This window comes from Panthera onca, chromosome A3 (assembly GCF_046562875.1).
Source record: "Panthera onca isolate mPanOnc1 chromosome A3, mPanOnc1 haplotype 2, whole genome shotgun sequence".
NCBI classification, from domain to species: Eukaryota; Metazoa; Chordata; class Mammalia; order Carnivora; family Felidae; genus Panthera; species Panthera onca.
In genome coordinates, this window is record NC_138341.1 from 121,525,918 (window position 1) to 121,548,178 (window position 22,261).

At 41.2% G+C, this 22,261-nt stretch overlaps 1 protein-coding gene across 3 annotated transcripts in view; it reads right to left on the reverse strand.

The window, feature by feature from the left end:
• The window catches only part of CHD6 (chromodomain helicase DNA binding protein 6), a 205,630-nt gene that overhangs the window by 78,016 nt on the left and 105,353 nt on the right, over positions 1–22,261 (reverse strand). For 2 of the 3 annotated variants that reach the window (XM_078444069.2, XM_078444068.2), the window contains exons 7-16: positions 21,825–21,883; positions 21,065–21,182; positions 16,000–16,086; positions 15,680–15,814; positions 11,018–11,139; positions 9,579–9,822; positions 8,184–8,360; positions 7,444–7,587; positions 4,174–4,429; positions 3,008–3,218 (exon numbers count right to left, since the gene is read on the reverse strand). In XM_078444069.2, the coding sequence (XP_078300195.1) occupies positions 3,008–3,218; positions 4,174–4,429; positions 7,444–7,587; positions 8,184–8,360; positions 9,579–9,822; positions 11,018–11,139; positions 15,680–15,814; positions 16,000–16,086; positions 21,065–21,182; positions 21,825–21,883 (1,553 nt within the window). The remainder of the gene's footprint in view (positions 1–3,007; positions 3,219–4,173; positions 4,430–7,443; positions 7,588–8,183; positions 8,361–9,578; positions 9,823–11,017; positions 11,140–15,679; positions 15,815–15,999; positions 16,087–21,064; positions 21,183–21,824; positions 21,884–22,261) is intronic. The other variant, XM_078444070.2, reaches the window with a different exon arrangement.

The following is a 22,261-nucleotide window of genomic DNA, read 5'->3' on the forward strand; positions in this document are numbered from 1 at the left end:
ATTACTTAGGTATGGCTATAAATCCCAAAAGAAACAGCATAAAGGACTTAAAGTCATTGTTTCTGGGGCTGGAAAAACGGGCTGGGAGGGAAGGGTGCTATCAGGAAAGGCACTTTTTTAAAAGTCTAACAGAACAATTTGGTTCCCTAAATTATGTGCATGTATAACTTTGCTGGAAATAAAAGCTAAATTAAAAAGAGAAAAGTGGGGCGCCTGGGTGGCTCAGTTGGTTAAGCATCCAACTTCGGCTCAGGTCATGATCTTGCAGTTTGCGAGTTCGAGCCCCACGTCGGGCTCTTTGCAGGCAGCCGGAGCCTGGAGCCTGCTTCAGATTCTGTGTGTTCCTCTCTCTCTGCCCCTCCCATGCTCGTGCTCTGTCTCTCTCTTTCAATAATAAATAAACATTAAAAAAAAATTTTTTTTAATAAAAAAAAAAAGAGAGAAAAGTAACCATGATATTAAGGCCAGAAGAACCCTGCTGGATGCTGCTGGGGTGAAGAAACCACAAAAAAAAGTGTAAAGAAAATACTTGAGAATATTTATATAATTGCATGGTTTTCAAACCCATGAATTTAAGTATTTAACCTTACCTTTAAGCATAAATAAGCATTTAAGTTTATACAAAGCTGCTTTAAGACTGCAAGTTTTGACTATTTCAAAATTTAAAACTTCTAAAAATAAAATAAACAAAAACTCACACCCATAAACAAAAAGTCAAAAACAACACTGGGGAAGTATTTGTGCTCTATTCTTTTTTTTTTTTTTTTTTAATGTTTACTTATTTTTTGAGAGAGAGAGCACGTGTATGAGAGCACGTGAGCATGAGTAGGGGAGGGGCAGACAGAGGGGGAGACACAGAATCGGAAGCAGGCTCCAGGCTCTGAGCTGTCAGCACAGAGCCCCACGCAGGGCTCAAGCTCACAAGCTGTGAGATGATGACCTGAGCCGAAGTCGGAGGCTTAACCGACTGAGCCACCTTGGTGTCCCTGTGCTATATTCTTAAGTAAACAAATAGTTCTTATAAATAAAAAGGCAAAGAGCAACAGAAAATGGAGAAAGAACATGAATGATCAATTCAAGCACACAAAAATACAAATAGCTAATATATATATGGGAAAATATTTACTCTCATTATTAATCAGAAATACAAATTAAAACCAGATGATTTTGGCTTATTGAATTAGTTAAGATTAAGCAGCAAAAACAGTATTAATCAGAGAATGAGGGGGGAAAAAGCATTCTCATACACTGCTGAAAGGCATAAAAATAAAAATATCTTTCTAGAGGGTGTTTTGGAAATATGTACCAAATGCTTTTTAAAATCAGAATTTAGCCTAAGGTAATAACTGGAAACATTCACGATGACTGTAAAGGGATAGCTACAGAGTTCCTGAAAATGCTGAAAAACTGGGAACAACCTATGAGAAAGAATATTATCAAAACTATATTGTGGGGAAATGAGTTTAAAGAAAAATCCATGATATATTAAATAAAAAGGAGAATATATAAAATTGACAACGAAACTAAATGTTTGCATGTGCAACGTAGAAGATAACTCCCTGAGTATGAGTGGGAGCTCTGAGCCAGTAGTGGTGTTATGTATGTCCATATATTCAAGAGAAATTGGAATACCTAAAAAACTTGAAAATAAAATGAGCAATAAATGCTAAGGAAAACTAGCATAAAAGGGTGCTAAGTAGAGACATCTGTACTTAGCAAAAGTCTATTAGTTACTCATTCTATTAGTTCTATTAGTTCTATTCTATTATTACTCAGTCTATCAGTTACTCTATCTGTTACTCATTTTGGAGGGGTTCTCTAAAAAAAGCCAAACTGCACACTAGTAGTTGTATATATTTTGAAAAGGAAGATAATATATATATTTATAAAAAGCAAGTGTTCTGGAAATGGGTTCCTAATCTATAGTGAATTTACAAAATATGAAACTACTTTCACTAGTTTCGATTTACTCATTATAAATTCCTCAAAGAAAAAAATAATGTAAGTCTCAAGAATTCTCTACCTAAAGACCTCCACTACAGGGCTCTGAGAAATTCTTTTTATTGTCTAATTTGATTTGAGAATTATTCATGTAACATTAAATGTCAGCGTATCCCATAGTTGAATCTGTCATTTGTTTTAATACTCTTTCTATAAATGTTATAATAGCAAACAGAATTTTCAAGGATATTTAAGACAACTGAGATTTGCTATAATTAGTATATGAAAACAAAGATTTCCTTTAAACTCAGCAATGCGAAAACAGTTTCTATGACCTTAAGTCTTTTCTCATTGCATAAATTCTTAAAAATCAACTTATCATCTTCGGATCATTGCTGTGTCCCAGTGACTGGAAACATAATGTTCACTGGATAAAGGAACAAAGTAGAACCCACATGAATCCAAACAACCCATATAACATAACCCCACAGACTGTTCACCTGCGTGAGTAATGGGACTTGGACTCAAGGAATTAACAGGAGTATGAACAAGAAAACAGACTGGAATGCTATAGCTAGTGTATCATAAAACCTTAGAAGGTTTGCTGACAAAGGACAGAAAGTGTCCCCAAGTTCTTTTTTTGTGGGCTGTCAGCTTATACTCTTAGCAACTTGATACAGGGATGTTTTCCAGGATATATTTCTCTCATCATTATTAAGCAAAAAATAAAAAAGGAAATACATTGTTTTCTTAACCTTCTCTAATGATTTTGAATTCCGTGTCTTACAACTAGAGAGAATATAAATAAACATGTAAAATTTCTTTTTTAAGTAAAGCAAGGGCTCCACATCATCGGCTGCAGCGTTCACTTTAGGCAGTTAAAACTGGGCATACTTGGTCACGGGATTTAACTCTGAATTTCAGTCAGTCTTTAGGAGGAGATTCCTTTTCTCCGTGTTTGAATGCTTTGTTGTTGTTACAGCATAATTTCTGCATGAATCAAAAAGGTATCAAAACAGGGAACTGCCTGCAGCTTCTGATGAACAGCTCTGACACAGGTTCTCACCTTCTCTGGATGAGATAATCTTCCAGGATATCGAGGCAGCGCACCATCTGCGAGAAGATGAGGACTTTGTGACCACCTGCAATCAGCTTAGGGAGCAGTTTATCAATCAGCACCAACTTCCCTGCTGCTTGAATCATGGCCTGCAGCTGAAAGTCAGGGGCATCGGGGCTGTGGGTTTTTCGGAAATCTTCCAGAATTTTCTCCTCTGCCCCTGAAAAGGAATGGGACAAAACTATTCCTTGAACAAACTATGAGGATAAAAGCTGCTCTCTGCTTTACGGGTCCTAGAAAAATGAGGTGAATTCCTAGGTCCTGGACCAGCAGGCCGGTTGGTGAGGCAGTGCTGTGGTGCATACCTGGTCTGCGCCCGCAGCAGAGGGGCTGCAGAGGCAGCAGGGCCATTTTGCAGAGAACACAGGTGCTTTGCTTTCCTGGGAAATCTCACCAAGGAGAGAAAGAACTTGAGATACCAAGCTGACCCATGCGAGTAAAGAATCTCCACAGAGAGCTGACAAAAAGACATACCTCTCGACATCACAAAAACTAGCTACAGGCAAATCCAAGCCACCTTTTATTTAAAATTTTATCAGGAAGTTTTATGTAAAAAAAAGCTTCCAACATGTTCTCTACTTAATATAGTTAACTGTTAATTCATCTGCGGAGAGTTTTAGTGTCATTGCATGGCGATCATTTATTCAGCAAATCCAAGCCACCTTTTATTTAAAATTTTATCAGGAAGTTTTATGTAAAAAAAAGCTTCCAACATGTTCTCTACTTAATATAGTTAACTGTTAATTCATCTGCGGAGAGTTTTAGTCTCATTGCATGGCGATCATTTATTCAGCTAAGTGATAGTTTCCTGTCCCAAAGTGCACAGTGTGGGCCAGACTGCAAGTAAATAAAGGGCAGCAGGCTGCTGAGTGCTATCCATCTTCTGAGGGCAGAGAGTTGGTAGAGGCAGGTTCAGAACTTAGCTCCGTGCACTCACTGCTAGATGGCTTACCCAGATCTACCAACCTCTTTGAGCCTCAGTTTCACGCTTCATAAAAAGGTGAGCAAACATACATCCTAGCATCTAATGGAACTCAATACCTAAGACTGTCGGTTATTATCAGCTTTTGGCACACAACACCAGGCCCGAGTTGCTCCCTGTTTCCCTGACTCACCATTGATCAGGTAGGGATGGTTACAGCACTTTCTCAGCTCCATCATGGTGTTGATGAGATTGGGCATATTGTGTTGATTTGCCCCCTTGGTCAGGAAGGAAAAGTTCTTCTCCAGGATGGCACGGTAGTACTTTTTCTGGATATTGGTGAGCTCTACTTCAATGATCGTCTCCTGTTTAGGAGCAAGGTTCTTTTCCACATCATCTTTCAGCCGCCGAAGCATCATTGGTTTTAGGATAGACTGCAGTTTCTTCACCTGTCCAGGGAAATGAGACCTGTTCACCTGCCCCACTCTGATTTTAATGACTGATTACCGGGCTATTCCAACCTTCACTACACTCTCCTGCACATCTATTCATAGCACTGCAGTGGTAGACTATATGAAAGATCACACTGATACCCTGAACATGGGGAGTTTATAATAGGATCTAAAGGAAAAAAGGGATCTGGTTGTAATTCCCAAGTAATTACAGAGAACCTAGGTGACAACCTCACATGAGATAAAGGGAGAAAGACATGAAAGACAGTACCTATTCTCTGGATGGAGAAACCAAACCCCTCTCGCTCTACCATGCATTCATGTGCGGCAATTACCTGAGGACAACTTTAGCTATGTTAGGAGGTACAGGCGACACATTACAAAAGGGAGACTTAGATGCTAAGAGAACAAAGTAAAAAGTAGAGGCAATCTGGGCATGGGCAAAATGTGTGTAGGGGGTTAAAACTTTCAGTCATAAAATAAGTTAAGTCCTGGGGGATGTGATTTAGATCATGGTGACTACAGTTACTAATATTGTACATTTGGAAGTTGCTAAGAGAGGAGATCTTAAAAATTCTCATCACCAGAGAAAAAAACTGTAGCTATGTATGGTGACAGAGGCTAACTAGATTTATTATGATGAACATTTCGTAATGTATACATATATTGACTCATGGTCATGCACACCTGAAACTGAAGTTATATGTTCATCATATCTCAGGTTAAAAAATAAAAAAAAGAAGTAGAGGCCATCTGGAAGCAGACTCCTCCTACAACTTCTAAGTAATGGCAGCGAACACGTTTGGTGTAGCAGCATTTACAGTTAATGTTGTAAGATGATGTCTCCCATGCCATCACACAAGCTGTCACATCAGGGGTACTTTGAGCTGACAGTGGTCTTTGCTATGATTTGTCTGTTTCCCTAGCAGCCCAAATCTGGACAGCAGGTGTCTGCTAACCTGACTGCACTGGCAAGGCCACTTGTTCCGTCTCCCGAGAAGACAATGACAGACAAGGGATGCAGAATCAAGGCACCTGACTTCACCCTGAGCTAAAACGTGACACCAATAAAATTAATCCTGCTGGGAAAATAAAATAAGAAAGGGCAAGTGCAAAAGATTGTTGCAAGTCATAAAGGGCTGTTCAAAAATGCCTTAAAAGGGGGTACTTATTTACTGCATAAATAAGTCGGGTGCAGTGTCATCGCTTCCTGAAAGAAGTATAAAGTAATTTATAGACAGTGATTTAGAAGAGTTACCGGTACAGGTTTTAAACACTGATGAATATGTTTCACTTTGGAAACAGATGCTTTGTGGACCTTTTATTTACTGCGATTTAAAATTTAGACATCTGTGGCCACTTTTTGTGGTTTTCTCCTAAATAACCCCAATCTTCAATATAACCCATTCGTGAGATCTTGATTTTACCAACCATGGTACTTAGGAATCTATCCCCCAAATGAATTAGGAATTACTGTATAAGAACCCAAACAGGAAAGACACACCTAGACAATTATTAAAGATATGGACAAATGTCAATCTGCCACATGCTGGGTTCAGCTTTGCCCTTGACTTGGTTCATACCTTGAATCATTTAGAGTATACTACATGCCAGACACTGTGCTGGTCAATACAACAAACACAACTTTGGAGAAGAGGTGGGCCTTGTCCTCAAGGAGGTCATTGTCTAGGAAGAAGAAAAAAATGCATACCACAAAATAAGTGCAACGGGAGAAGAGGACACATTGCCAATGGTCCAAAAATGGAGAGAGGGTTGGGAGCTGGCTTTTGAAAGATCAATAGATACTGCAAATGCAGAGAAGTGGAATTAAGTTTGATTATTCACTGCTCTCAAAGTCTGACTTGCCACAGAAGTAGAAACAAACAGACCGGAACCAGAGAGTGTGCTCCTGACACCTGTTAGTGAAATTTCCAAACCTTGTCAGTCCCCAAATTCTCTGTCCCAACGCATTCTCACACCACTGCGAGGTTAATTTAGCAGAACTAATTATGTCATTCCTGCAATCAAAGCCTTGCATTGCTTCTCTAATACCTACCAAATTCTTCAACCTGTCTTTTAAGATCTTCCGACAATATAACCCTCAACCCCTCTGGCTTCATACTCCACAATTCATCAACCCTGTTTCCAGCTCAACCAGATGATTCCCTACGATGGAATAAATTCCATGGTTGATTATGCTGGGTGGGTTTTTTTTTTTCTGTGCAAAGTAGTCACCATCTTTTCTCTCTCCATGACTAAAAATATACCCACCTTTCAAAGTCCATTTCCAAATTGTACTCTCTCCATGAAGGCTTTCTTTATTCCCAAACAGAGGTGACCTTCTCTCTTACAAAATCCCCAATTCTATTACTTGCTCCTCTTATGGCATTTCAATTTGTCTGGCTTATTTCTGGAACCTCAGTCAAGATTTTTACCCATCATAGATAGGTATTTCTTAACTTTGGTAGTTTTGACTTAGCTTTGAGTCCAATAAGCTGGTCTCAGGACCAGATCTTTGAAAACTGAGGAAATCTGGTTGATTTGGACAAAACTGAACTTAGCAACTACTCTAGTATATGACTGCTTTCTTTTCCTCACTACCTGTGTATTTTGTTGTACTCGAGAACATAAGCCTGGGAACATGCTGCAGATTATATAGGAGGAAGCAGGAAGGATGAGAAAAGCAGAAGAAAGCACCACACTCCTGAGTCCAGGGCTGAACAGAATCAAAGAACTTACACATGAGATCAGCAAAGGCAAGAGGCCTGATGTGCTAACACAGGATATTTTGGATGTGGACTCATTTATCCTCTGGAGTAGTAAGAACTCCTAATAATCAGTTTAACCTCCTCAATGTGAACAAACAAATTATATCAAGGAGGTAATGCTCATTTTAGGAGGGATGTGAGAACTTGTGAATGCCTGTCCCCATGGTGACAATGACTTGTCCTTTCCCTGACGGTGAAGGTAATCACCACACCATCTCCTCAGTCCTTCAGGCCCCTATTTACCTGTTCCTCAGTTTTCAGATCTCCAAATTCCTCCAAGAAAGCAGTCTCTGAAGGAAACTGTGATGGCTCCAGAAAATTCAGCAAACTGAAGAGCTCCTCCACAGAGTTCTGTAACGGTGTCCCAGTGAGCAGTACTTTGTGTTCCTGCACAAATTAACAGTCCACCATGAGCAGTGTGCGAGCCACCAACATGATAATCTTTGGTGGGAAAATGAAGCCAGGGAATTCTGTGCTCACTTTGGGGCAATTCTGTTTGGCTTTTACGCAAAGAGAGGACGCCGCCGTTTCATGAGGGTATGGTCAATAAATAGATCAACCTTCCTTTCCCATCACTGATTCCAGCAGCAATGTCATGTTAGTGAAAGCAACACTCATTCATTTGTTCATTCATTCTTATTGAGTGCCTACCCTCTACATACTGGGCACTGTGCCAAGACCGTCATCTTTGGTACCTGGAAATAAGCCAAAACACCTTACATTTCCAGGTCACCAATTTCATGGTATTTCAGATTCCCCCGGCTCCCTTTGGGAATCTATTTGTGGCAAAGGTCAAATAGTTGACCTAGTTCATAACAAAAAACCTTTTGATTCCTACACTATCACACATATAGAGGGCAAAAAGAGAATTTAGAGTAAGCAGACTATGCACAAGTAAGCTACATGCAGAATGGCTACAGAATGCCTCCTCCACAGTGAATACACGGAACCTGTGTGGATGTAAAGAGCTTGCTAGCTCTCACCAGGGCCATGAGCTTTAGACCCTCCAGAAGTTTGCAGTTCCTGTTCTTCAGTCTGTGGGCTTCGTCAATTATCACACAGCTCCAGTGAATCTTTTTCAGCTCTGGGCAGTCTGCCAGGATCATCTCAAACGTTGTGATGACAACGTGGAACTTGAAGACTCCTGAAAGGGGGTTTCCCTGAGGGTGACACAACGGAAGGCGAAGCTTTATGCCATGACTACAGAATTCCGCTAATGCGTTCCCGGCGGGAGCAGAGGAGGCAGTGCGGTAAAATGCCCGGGCCTAGGTGACAGAAGCCAGTAAGCACTGCACTTCCTCGTGTGAGGAAAGAGAGAATACGAGGATGAACCAGCCCTTTAGACAAAAGAGAGACCTCATTACACCGATGAAACAGAAGTAAGAGACACGGGCCCTCACGATGCTGAGACATATGCGCAAATATGGAAGATACAGCAAGGAAGCTTTTTGTTTATTAACTGCCATGACAAGGAAAGCAGACGGGTATTGATTTGCACATTCCCAGCCATGAGCTGGTCTCAACCACACAGAGCTTGAAGACCCAAAGGAGACCTTTTTCGCTCCTTTTCAGATATGGTTCATTTCACCTTGTAACTGGGGTTCTAGCACAAGTTCAAAGTAATGTTCCTGATTCACCTGGGACAAGAGCTACCAGACAGGACACGTGTCTTTTCTCTATCTTAGTGTTGCTATCACGCTGAAAGAGCAGAGCTGCACTGTGTTAGAACACATCATAAATTTCTTCCAAATGTCTCCTTTTGCTGCTTTATGAAGTCCCTGGGGGAGAGCACTGGCTTCCCTCTGGCTGGATTCATTTATATTTTCACCTTGCTTGATTAGAAAAACCAGTGGCCAGACAGGCTTACAAGCATACTCAGTAAAGTGATTATAAATAACAAAAACCAAACAAACACCACAATCTATTGTGCTTTTTTAACAATGTGAATCCTATCTTCTCTTTATCCTTCCCTGTCAAATGTGTTAACCACCTCTCCAAACTCCCTGGCTAGGAACCCACCCTCTGTACACTAATTCTTCCCCTCACTTTTTTCACTGAGCATGTAACAATTCAGATAAAATCTTCTGCACGTAAAAGAAACTTCATAAGCCAACCAAGAAGCTAAGCTTTCAGTATCCCAAGAAGAGCCCCTGGCATATGTCAGAGAGTGTCAAGCATGCCCTACAAATTCCGTGTTTTATCAAAGTAAACTACCAAGGAGAAACAAAAGTCGACCTCAATAAACATAAGACTGTACAAAGTCAGTCAACAGCAACCTAAGGTGCAGGGCATTAAAACTCCTGAAGACAAGTGATGGGAAGGCTGTTCTGAACGACATCAGGCTGTCACCGGGTCTCTAAGACCCATGTAAGGCTCACCTGTGCGTCTCTGTACACCATCTCATACTGCTGGATCATCTGTCTGCTGATCTGGCTGCCATGGTACACAATGGCATTCATCTCTGTCCACGTCCGGAACTCTCGCTCCCAGTTCGTGATGGTGGAGAGTGGGGCGATGATGAGAAAAGGGCCATGGATTCCTCGGAGGAATATCTCTGAGAGGAATGTGATGGACTGGATGGTTTTCCCTAGCCCCATCTCATCAGCCAAAATACAATTTTTTCTGTAGAGTAAGAAATACAGATAATTCATCATCGATATAGGAAAGCGGCAGAGGTTGGGCAGAACTAAAATGATACTTGAGAAGCACACCCTGACCTATAAGGTCATCAGTGAAGGGCCTTATCAGCATTTTCCAGAGATGCAACTGAAGCAAGTTTTTATTCTTATGATTCACACCCTGACTACTTCCAAAAAGGAATTATGGCAACTTGGGAGAAAATACAGGAAAGAGGTCCATATAAACTGAAAATACCAAAAATTAAAATAATAGTGAGCCACAAGGAGAGAAATATGCCTCAAACCTAAGCCAATTTCTGTACCTGACAAACGTCATGGAAGCCAAGGCAAAAATAAAAAGATTAAGTTACGTGAATTTCATGGTCTACTATTTTTGTCATCAAGGGTTAACTTTTAACCCACACAATAAATTCCTTGTCAGAGTAAGAATGTTGGTCTCTTCTGGTGACCCAGAATCACAGACTGCACAGAGCTGTGACATTCGAAGGGTGTGGCCCCTGTCAGTCTCGCCCCTCACTGTACAGATGGGGAACCCAATACCTGGAAAGGCCACATGAGCCGCACTCCGAGAGGCTCTGTGAGTAAGTGGTGCAGACTGTGCTAGAACACAGGTCACCAGGGTCCCATCTTGTGTATTCTCCACTGCAGCATTCTGTCTTTAGAATCCATACTAGGTGTATACTCTAGAATGTTACAAAAATCTCAAATTTCATCTGTTTCGCCTAGATTCTGACAAGACCTAAAGCACAAAGAGTCCAAAATTGAGAATTACAGCCCAAGTTTAGAACATCCAGGGCTCATGAGTAAGTAGCAGAGTTGGGACTAAAATCCAGATCTACTCCCTTTTAGAGCCAATTTTTGCTAAAGACTTAAAGATAACGACCTTTCGGATTTTGTTTCATCTAGGTTGAGTCTAACCTTGTGGCTAGAATGGACAAGTAAAAAGCAGCACAAAGTCAATGATGTCTACAGACCATTCTTTCTGGTTGGAGAAGCACCTGATGTAAAGTCTTGGCACGCATCCTGTGCAAAGATTAGCACCCTAAACCGATGGCTAGGTTGCACACTCTCACCACCTTCTACTGCTGCTCTGAGCAGGCTAAGGCGACAGTCTAGCTCCAGGTACACACTTGGGAGGAAAATCATCCATGAGGACAGCCCTGGTTCTGGTTCCTCACCTGTTATACCAGTTAAAAAGAAGCCAGTTCATCCCCTCCAGCTGGTACTCCCGGAGCTGGTTACTGTTCTTATACTCTCGAGACTTCTCCAGTTTCTGCCAGGAGTCCGAAGCAGGCCGCTCCTAATGGAGGAAGGCAGAGAACACAAAATACGTTGAGAATAACGTCTGAGGAACGTAACACGAATAGGGACATAGGATAATAATGGGGAAGGTGGCAAATCTCAAAACACTGCCCTAAAGCTGGCATGAAACTGCAGCTACTATTTTCTGACTAATGTGCAGGCGAGACCCTGTATTTTCTTGATTTCACCAGATTAAACTAAGAAAACCTCAGGGCACCTAGGTGGCTCAGTCGGTTAAGCGTCCGACTTCGGCTCAGGTCATGATCTCATGCTGGTGGGTTCGAGCCCCATGTCAGGCTCTGTGCTGCCAGTTCAGAGCCTGGAGCTTGCTTCTGATTCTGTGTCTCCCTCTCTCTGCCCCTCCCCTACTCACCCTCTGGGTGTGTCTCTCTCTCAAAAATAAATAAATATTTAACAATTTTTTAAAAAAAGAAAACCTCTATAAAATGTGCAAGCAATTAATGAAGAAGACAAACACACCCACCTAAAATCTTGGTGTTACACAGTTTGACCCAAACTCTTAGATGCCACTCCCACTTAATACCTCCATCTCCCCTCAAGCCAATATTAGGTTTTTGGTTTCTATATATAATTTCTTTTTGTTATTTCTTTGTGCATGTGGCATAACTCAGGAAAGTACAGTGGGTCAAATATTTTGTTGATTAGTTCTGAGAGTCAGTATGAGGCAAAATCAAAACTGCAAATTCCTTAAACTCCTCATAAACATAATAGCTGTCTTATTTTCCCATATAAAACACTGATTTCTTTTTTTATTTTTTTTTATTTTTTTATTTTTTAATATATGAAATTTACTGTCAAATTGGTAAAACACTGATTTCTAAATACAATTGATCTTTTCTCTACTGATATGAAATGCCATATTTATCACATGCTAAGTTTTAATGCATCCATGGAGCTCTACCCAGATTTTTCATTCTGTTCCACGGGACTGTCTAGTGCTGCAATAAAAGCAAATTTTTAAATTACTATAGCCTTTTATCTGATTAGGGAAATATTTTTCAAAAGTGTCCTGGCTATTCTATCTTATTTACTATTCTGTATAACTTTAGAATCAACTTGTCAAGTTCTCTTAAAATGCCATTGGAATTTCAATTATAATCAGAGGAAAATTTAAACCTTCAGGTGTGGAGGCTTCCCATCCAAAAATCTTATTTAATTAGGCTTTACATTATTTGGAAAGCAACTTGGCTATTTTGCTTATAGGCAAATTGAGCCCCCAAGTTACAGTTTATAGTCTTACAAATTAAAAATCCCTAGCTCTACCTGTAGTTATAAATGAGAATTTTGAGACTATAACTTTTCTAAATGGTTTTAGTTTTTGGTAATTCTACTTTGGAGTTCTACAATATAATTTACACCTGAAATATGTTATTACCCGAAACTAAACCATTTGCATGTGAAATTAACAAAATATCCCCAATTATATCATTGACATTTGGAGTTAAGTATAATCTGTCCATGATCTTTCAGAAAAATACACATTACAGCTTACCTACAAAATTACTACAGCTACAGTTAGGGTAAGCCCTTTAAAATAGGGCTCTGTTGAATATTATTATAAGAGCATAAGTATAGGTGCTTTTAAAATAAGGGAGAAAATAATTTATTATGTAAAAAATAATGATTTTAAAGAAAAAGATATTAAGCAAAGATATTCCTATATAAACCCTCTTGCTCTGTTCCATTAAAGAAAATATATTCTTCTTAACCTACAGGAACCAGTCAGGCTAGATCCCCAAAGTCCATGTACCTCTTTAATCGGGCATGCTCCTCTACTTCACTAGATACTGTGGAGAGGCCTTCTGGAATGTTCCTCCAGTGACTTAGTGGCTCACTCTCAGCATTGTTAAGTGCTGGAGGATGGAATTTCACTGCAGATTTTTACTTTGCTGCCTTGGTACAACTCCAAAAGTAGAGGCATCACTCTGTCATCCAGTCACTCCTCTGGGTTTCCCTCTTTCTCAGTGCTAAAGGTCTTAGTTTAACATCACCTACTGGCCAGAAATTTCAGCTATCTGAGCCTAAGGCCTGAAATCAGGTAGGAGTTTCTGGTATATTCCTAAGTGGTACAGACTACAAGAAAGAACTTACCCAATGGCTCCACCACCTTCAGTGACTACTTAGTTAAATTTGAAAGAGGAGAATTGATTCTCAGAGCCCCCTAAAGTGGGTTCTGCCTATTAAAAGACTCTTTCTTGGCACAATCATCACCAGCATCACTTCTTGCTTTCTAAAAATTCCATATTTTACCTATACATAACCAATTTTTACCAAAAAGCTTTCAGATGCAAAATGTCCTATATTCATCAAGACTGGCGGGTCATGTCTCAACTTCAAAGCCCAGAGTAAGATCCCTTTAAAAATTTATTCGGGGCGGGGAGGGTTCTAGGTGGCTCAGTCAAGGTTAGGCAACCAACTCATGATTTTGGCTCAGATCATGACCTCATGGTTTGTGGGTTTGAGCCCCGTGTCAGGTTATGCACTGACAGTGCAGAACCTGCTTGGGATGCTCTCTCCCTCCCTCTCTCTCTCTGCCCCTCCCCCGCTCATGTGTGCTCAAGTGCTCTCTCTCAAAATAAGTAAATTAAAAAAAAAAAAAAAAAAGAACTATTTGGGGGTGCCTGGCTGGCTCAGTCAGAAGAGCGTGTGACTCTTGATCTCCGGGTTGTGAGTTCGAGCTCCATGCTGGGTGTAGAGATTACTTAAATAAAAACTTAAAAAAAAATTATTCAGGTAAACTACCATTTGGAGCCAGTCTTTTCCTTAATACATAAAAAGACAGCTTTAATTATATTGCTAGCTGCCATTCCAATTTAGAACTTTTGGAGTAAAATTTCTAAAATGTGCATTTTAAACGAGAGAACAAATAAATTAGAAACAAAAAGACAAGCGTGAAATACTAGCATGGTTCATGAGAGATAATAGCGGCATGGCAACAGCAAAGTAAAGGAGAAGTGAAATTGCCTGAAGACACTTGAGAATTCATGTTCTTACCAATCTGTGTAGTCAGTCAGTCTGAGGAAATAAGTGGGATTCGAGCTGAGAGTGTAAGAATGCTGATTACTTCAAGATAATAGCTTACAATTAGCTGCAGAATGGAAATGCTCTCTACTCTCCCCCCCTACACTAGTTTGTCCCTGCGCTGGGCCACATGTCCCAATTAGTCTGGGGCCACGTGTGTCCATACACATGCCTTTTCCATTAACCTGTGCACTCCTGAGGGCTCGGCATGCAGCTTCCTTCTTACTCTATGTCACTCAAGAGTCAACCAACAGGAGATGTTTAATAGGTCGTTGATGGACTGAATTAACAAGGGGCAACAGTCATAAGAGAGGTCTGAAAGAGAAATTTATTAACTAGTCATGTAACAAAACACCATTAAAAACTATGTAGATTTCTAATCACAGTTCTACACCTCAAGACTCCTCCATACACTTCATATGCTAAAAAACTAAAACAAACACTGCTTTTGAGTGGACTCTGATAGAGATCTAAGTTCAATGTTGAGGTCTCATCTTCTGAGTCCTAACTTTCCAGCAACATAAAAACAACTAATACTAATAAGGAGGTGGATAAGGGTTTTTCATGTAAAAATAGTGATTTTTAAAAGAAGGTTTATTTACTTTGAGAGACAAAGAGAAAGAGAGAGAGAGAGAGAGAGAGAGAGAGAACGAACATGAGCAGGGGAGGGGCAGAGAGTGAGGAAGAGAGAGAATCCCAAGCAGGCTCTGCATTGTGAGCACACTGCCCCATAGGGAGCTCAAACCCCTGAACCGTGAGATCGACAACCTCATCCGAGATCAAGAGTCAGATGCTCAAGTGACTGAGCCACCCAGGTGCCCCAAAATGGTCATTCTTTTTTTAAACAGAAACTTCATATTCCAGTCTACAGCCATGTTCAATAACTTTGATTCTCTTCCCAAGTGAGTTACATCTTAATCAGGCTCTATCCTAATTCTACCTCCTTTTAATTATTGATACTTCATATATAACTACTTGCCAGATACCCTGGGACATTTATGCATCTTGGTGGCAGTTCTTCAGAATCAGAAAGATAAACTGATTAAATAAATGTATGTTGAAAACCTATGTTCTCTCTGTGAAACTCATGGATCTACAGATAAAAGATAGCTCTTCCCCTTAAAATATTCCAGTTGAGTCAAGGCAAAGGATAAAAACAAAGAAAAAAGATCACTGATGGAGCAAAAGATAACAAGAAACAATATTTCAGGCATTTCTTACACATTCTATCTTCCTGACTCCATATAGCAGCCATATACCAAGAAACCTAAGCTCATATTCAAGGTTTTTCAGTGTCACACACATCAAAACAGAGCCTAGATCTAATGTTGATCTGAGTGCCAGCAAAGTCTGAACTGCAGGTTCAATGGAGAGTGGCCAAAGGGAAGACACCAATGAAGACCACTTCTGAGCACAGCCCAAAAGACATCCAAAACTGCCAAGTTCATAAAGTTACATGTTGTAAGAGGTGCCAAAGAGCGACACGGATACATTACCACATGCTTAATTTCAGGGAGAACTTGAAGAGACTCAAATTCTTTAACTTTTGCAGGATCCACATCTTCCTCTAGTTCCCACGTACTTTCTTCATAAGGCAGTGAGCACCACTTCACCAGGTAATGTGTCACCTCCTGGTGGGAAACAGGATAGCAGCTACTGGATTAGAGGAGCCAATCGTGCTCTGGCCAACCACTGAAAAACCCACCCGGTAACACATGAATGCCATTAAAACGAAGACCACACGTTAACAAAACAAGCAAAACATGTAGTAAGAAGGGAAGACACTATAAGTGAGTCAAAATGGCCAAACACCCACCTCTCCTGTTTCTGCATCTTTGGTGTGGGCTACCTCCAGGACGCGATCAACTTCTACATAGTCTGGGTTGAACAAGTCTTCATCAGGCTAGTACAAACAAAGGAGAAGAGTTAGAAAGTGTCCCCCTTCCCTCAAAACCAACACTCTGTGTTTTATCTTTAAGTCACCCCCTACTCTGGGCCTTATCAGGAAATACACAATGGAAGGGGTAGCTTGTGAATAAAAGTCACAGCGCAGACATTTCTTCCCTGTCCCCAAACCCTGCTGTGACTGAATTTCCAGGTTACATCAGGGCCAGATGTAAACTTCCCTAAAGGTCATTACAGTACTGTGCAAAAACCAGCACAAGAATTCCTTTTTTCTTACTGCTTCTCATTACAAAGATAACCCTTGGAAACTCAGAATTAGTTTCTTTTTCTTTTATAAGCCAATAATAATAACAAACACTGGAAGGAGGCATGAGGGGAAGGTTCTTGTTTAAAAATTTTTTTTTTTTTTACATTTATTTATTTTTTGAGAGACATAGAGAGAGCACAAGTTGGGGAGGGGCAGAGAGAGAAGGAGACACAGAATCTGAAGCAGGCTCCAGGCTCCAAGCTGTCAGCACAGAGCCTGACGCGGGTTCGAACTCACAAACCGTGAGATCATGACCTGAGCCGAAGTTGGACGCCCAACAAACTGAGCCACCCAGGCGCCCCTGAGGGGAAGCTTCTGGGGGACTGATAATGTTCTATTTCCTGACCTCGGTGGTGGCTACCCAGGTGTGTTTATTTGGTAGAAATTCACTGAGCTGCACCCTCAGGATTTACCTTCATGTACATTATGCTTCCCAAAAAAGTGTACTTACGAAACAACAATAAGCATCACTTGGAAATATTTAACGTGTGCCCAGGGTAATGCTAAGTGCTTTATGTCTCAAAACTACTTTATGGACTAGATGCAATAATTACTTTACAGATGAGGGAACTGACTCAGAGAGGTTAAATAAGTAATGTGACCAAAGCCACAGAGCTGTGTGAACTGCAACACTTACCCAAGACTTTCTTACCCAGAAGCCCTCCTCCTGGACTGCTAGAATGTTCTTATTGCCCCTTTGGCTGGAAGGCACTTTAGGGGCTATCTAGTTTCATCTTCAACACAGGAATACTTTTTATAACATCCCTGGCAACCCTCCCTCAGATTCCATTATTCCCTGTTTCGGAATTTACTGCCCTCTAAGACCTGACCCATTGCCAAGACAGCTTTACCTCTGCCTGCTTGGTGGTGGCATCATGATCTTTATCTTTATTATTATTAAATTACAGCCTAGTTTCCTTCCTGTAATGGGGGCTCGCTGGTGTCACTGCTTCATCCACAGGAGCAGCAACAAAGTTAATTTTCATTCTATGCTGGCTCTTCAACAATCTCCACCCTATCTGGGTGAAATTACCCAAGGTGCTCAACTGTTGTTTGGGTCCCAAGTTTCTAGTTCCCTTAATGATGCAGAGAGCTAACATTTATGAACAGTGACCGTGGGCCGGGCACTGTGTTAAGCACTTCTGTAAACACTGTGTCATTTAGTCCTTGCAGGTATTCTGTGAAGCTGATATTATTAGGGGTTCTGCTTTACACAGAGAATGATAGTGGGTTTGAAGGAGCTTATGCAAGTGGCTCAAGGCCACCAAGCTCTGTGTGTGTGTGTGTGTGTGTGTGTGTGTGTGTGTGTGTGTGTGTGTAACCTATACCCTGGTAGTTTGGCTCCAAGAGCCCAGGCTCCTAGGACCGTGCAGTCCAGTTTCCACATCTGCTGACAACACTCAGCTGTGCTTCCTTTACCAGTGTTACAGTCCTCCTGCAGCTGCACTCAGGTCCCCAAAGTCCCCCACTGGACCCTGATACCCAAAGGAACAGAACACTCAAGAATGAAAGAAAAGGCACAGCAGGACTGTTCTGGTGGTATGTTCTAAGATTACCGTTGCTTTTAAGCAGCTGCACGGCCTACTCCTGGCCAACAGGAAACTTGTAATTTAATGGGCATTATCTTTTCTCCCTAGAACTGCTAGTCAGTCATTTTCCCCACCCAGAAGTTGTAAAGATTTTAAAAATACAAATGTATGACATTACATTTATTTACTGCCATTCTATTTCATTCATCTTAGCCTCTCCAGTAAACATGAACTTTGATTTTGTCATCTATTCTCCCAGTGTTGGGTCTGGTTTTCAGGAATTTAGGCTTAGCCAGAAGGCCTCTACCCCCGCGGAGCATGGAAGTCTTAGCCTCTCGAGCCTGAGCCTCCTTCACATAAAGCAGCTGGAAATAATAGATATGAAGAAGCTCTATTCAAAACTAAGTTATTGTTGATCTTATTAGAATATCACTTATCCAAGTCATTAATAAAAACGTTGAACAGGTCAAGACTGAAGACCATATTATAGGAACTACTCCCCACTTTTCCTCCTCCTTAATCTCAAGATCCTCTGGTCTTCTCAAAAGTCTTTCCTCCCGACGGGAGTTATAAGCTCCTGGTATGTTATTTCTATACACTTGAACATAGCTTTGGCTCTCTATTCCCAGCCCAGGCAAAATCTCTCCCTTGAGAATAAAGCAGAAAACAGACACACGGGGCTTTGTAGGCTATATTAAGGACTGTGGACTTTATTTCAAGAAAATGTGCTAAAGACTCTGGAGCAGGGGAAGAGCATAAGGCAACCTCACCCCCTTACCAAGGGGGCAGCCAAATATTTCCTGAGCACTGACCCTGTGGCTAGTACCAGGGATAGAAATACAAGGAAGACATGTCCCTGTCTGTCTCACTGGACTTAAAATGGAAGAAAGAGACATGTAAACAGGTTACTATACAGCAAATACTTGCTAAAATAGAGGTGCAGATAAAATGTTCCAAGAACAGAAGGAGAACAGTATCCAGTGGGGCCTTGAGATGGTTTTCCAATTCCAGCTGTCTTCTTTCCCCAGTCCTTTATGAGAAGAACAATGCCACGAGAAACAGCCCTCACGTGCTTTAAAGCAATCCCGGAGAGGGCTGGGGCCAAACACTAAAGCTAAGGACAAAGGACCGCACCCTGGGACAAGAAGAATGCTTACTGACATTATCCTAAAATAATTTTTTGTCACTTGTGGAGAAGGAATACAACACGCAGAAGGAGCTGATTAAGTACTGCAGCGATGTACTATGGTTTCAGGGCACCTGAGTGCACTCGAGGCCTAGTGCTTGCCCCCACATTTTAAGAGTAACTTTTATCCCTTCTTTTTTTCAAAGTTATCTGCACAAAAATTTAAACGTACACGTTACACAGAAAAGAAAAAAATAAAAGTCACCGTGATCCCATTAACCGGAGAAAATGACGGCACATTTTGATGCACATTCACGACATTTTCCATGCCTTGCTATGGTGCCTCTTTTCCCCTGCACTCCCCACACTGGAGCTGCTGCACACACTAAGGGGGCCTGACCTTTTTAACTAACAACAGCTGATAGCGCCGAAGCCGCCTTCTAGGTCATTAACAATGTTCTCCGATATCATTCTTCCTAGCTGCACAATATTCTGCTCTATGGGATATATACATAATCTAGCAAATGTCTGCTATCTCATATTCTGTTTGTTCACAATTTTCCACCAATATAAATGACTGAATGTCACAGCTGATTCTGCACAAAGACTCATTAGCTTCCTTAAAATACATGACAGTATTGGAATTGCTGGGACAGAGGATGTGAATAGTTGGAGATATTTCATGTCTGTTGCCATACTGCTGGGACAGGTCTTACCAGGTTGTATTCCCATCCACTGTACACAAGAGTATCTCTTCCCTACACCCTCCCCAGCGGTGGGTAATACTTATTTCTAAAACCTTCATGGGGGACCTGGGTGGCTCAGTCGGCTAAGCGTCTGACTCTCGATTTCAGCTCAGGTCATGATCTCACACTTCATGAGTTTAAGCCTTGCATCGGGCTCTGCGCTGACAGTGTGGAGCCTACTTGGGATTCTCTCTCTTCCTCTCTCTGCTCCTCCCCCACTCATACTCTCCCTCAAAACAAATAAATAAACATTAAAAAAAATAACAAAACCTTCAAATATCTGGTAAACAAAAAACAGAAAATCTCTATTTTAATTAGCATTTCCTTGACTACTAGTGAAACTGACCACAGTTTTGTATGATTACTGATAAGCATTTCTTATCATTAAAGCTATTTGTCGTGTGTGTGTATATGTACGTATAAGCAGAAAGGTTCCTTCACCAGATAAAAAGAACATATGCCACATAGATAAGTATATAGTTAGGAAATATGCGTATGTACATGATGCACATATGTCCTATTTAAGATTTGTATGAAGTATTTTCTAATATATAGACATTACAGATTTGTTTAATGTCCAAATCCATCAATCGTTCCTCTCGCTGTAGGTACCATACTTAGAAATACTCAAGCTTAGAGGCACCTGGGTGGCTCAGTCGGTTAAGCCTCCAACTTTGGTTCAGGTCATGATCTTGTAGTTCGTGAGTTCGAGCCCCACGTCAGGCTCTGTGCTGACAGCTCAAGAGCCTGGAGCCTGCTTCAGATTCTATGTCTCCCTCTCTCTCTGCCCCTCTCCCATTCACATTCTGTCTCTCTCTCTCAAAAATAAATATTTAAAAAAATTAAAAAAAAAAAGAAATACTGAAGCTTATATAAAGTTACTTATTTCTTTTCTCATATTTTAGCTTTGTTTTTATTTTTTACATTCAAACTTTAAGTCCTTTGGAACTTGCCGTTTTGGGAAGTGAGGGGAGGAGGGAATGAAGAGTTGTGTGCACATTTCTCTCACCCTAGCTATTTATAGATTTTCTGACCAAGATACACGTTCTTATGAATTGCCAGTTTATAAGGCTCGATCCTCATAACTTGGTGGATAATTTTTTTCCTTCAGCTTAAACCTGGATTGGTTTTGCTGCCAATCAGTGCACATTTAGCGACATGACTTGAGCAATAATTCTGCACAGAACTTTGACTTAAAGAAACTTAAACTCAGCATTTAATACTACAAGAAGAGTAGTGGTCAAATTAGTTGGCAAATATTGCCTCACCTCAGTAAAAATGTGCTTCATCTGGGCTTGTTTATTCCTGAATCGCTTGATCTTCTGTGCAATGCGAGGATCCTTTTCCAGCTCTTCCATTGTGGCCCATTTACAATGCAAGTAGGAACTGTCCAAAGACACACAAATTGTGAGACAAGTGCAAACCACCACACCACTGAGCCCTACAGTGTTTCAGCAAACAGGGTGACTAACCCAGAAGTAGCGGTTTGTGGTGAAACTGCCAGAGATTAGGCTGCGAAGGGCCTTGCACTAACCGGACAACAAAATAAAACAATGCAGCGATCTAACTCCAAATGACCGACCCCTCTGCAGCTTCTACACAAACTGCCTGAGAGCAGAGGGAGGGTAGGCATGGGCAAGCTGTCATTAACACACATTAGTGAAAGTGGGCACGAGGCAGAGGAAGAAAGAAAAATCTAAGAGGGAAAGAAACAGTGCGAGCTACAGGACAGTGGTTCTCCACCAGGAGTAGATGAGAATGGCTTGGGGAGTTTTTAATAAGCACCAGTCCTTGGGATCTACTCCCAGAGTCTGAGTTAGCTGGTACTGAGTGGAGCAAGGTCTTCCCTGGAGACTATCTGCACAGCCAAAGGTAAGTACTACTGCTTAAGGTGAAGTTGAGTCAGTCAAGATCCACAGGTCAGGCCTCAGGGGCCATTCTTGGAAAATACAGAAGGTGATGTGATGAGGGAAAGGAAATTTTATTCGTATAAAATCCAAATACAAATAACATATGAAGAACACGTACAAATTTCTATACTTAACGTAGAATAGCTCCAAGTCGAATGGGGGCTCTCCGGGGTGAACCTGTAATCAACAGCAAGCAGTTAACAGCTCAGACCCCCACAGATCGCCCTGACGTTGCACAAGAAAACAGGTAAATCAACACCTCTGCTTGATTTTTGTACAGACTTCCTGAGGATATTTTCAGTTTCCCCCTTCTTTTCCTGACAGCTACTGAGCAGCTTTCCCAAAGGATGAATGCACAGCTAGCCAGAAGGTAAAAAAGAAAATGATCCTCCTGGTGTCCTTCCAAGGTCCAGGCTGGGACAGTGTTCGGCTGATAAACCCAAATCGGCCCAGGATCTGAAAGCTGTCAGGCCCAAAGCCTGGCGTGCAAGTGAAAACACAGGTCTCCGGCACATCCCCTGACCACCATCCCGAAACATCAGCGGTGCCCACTCT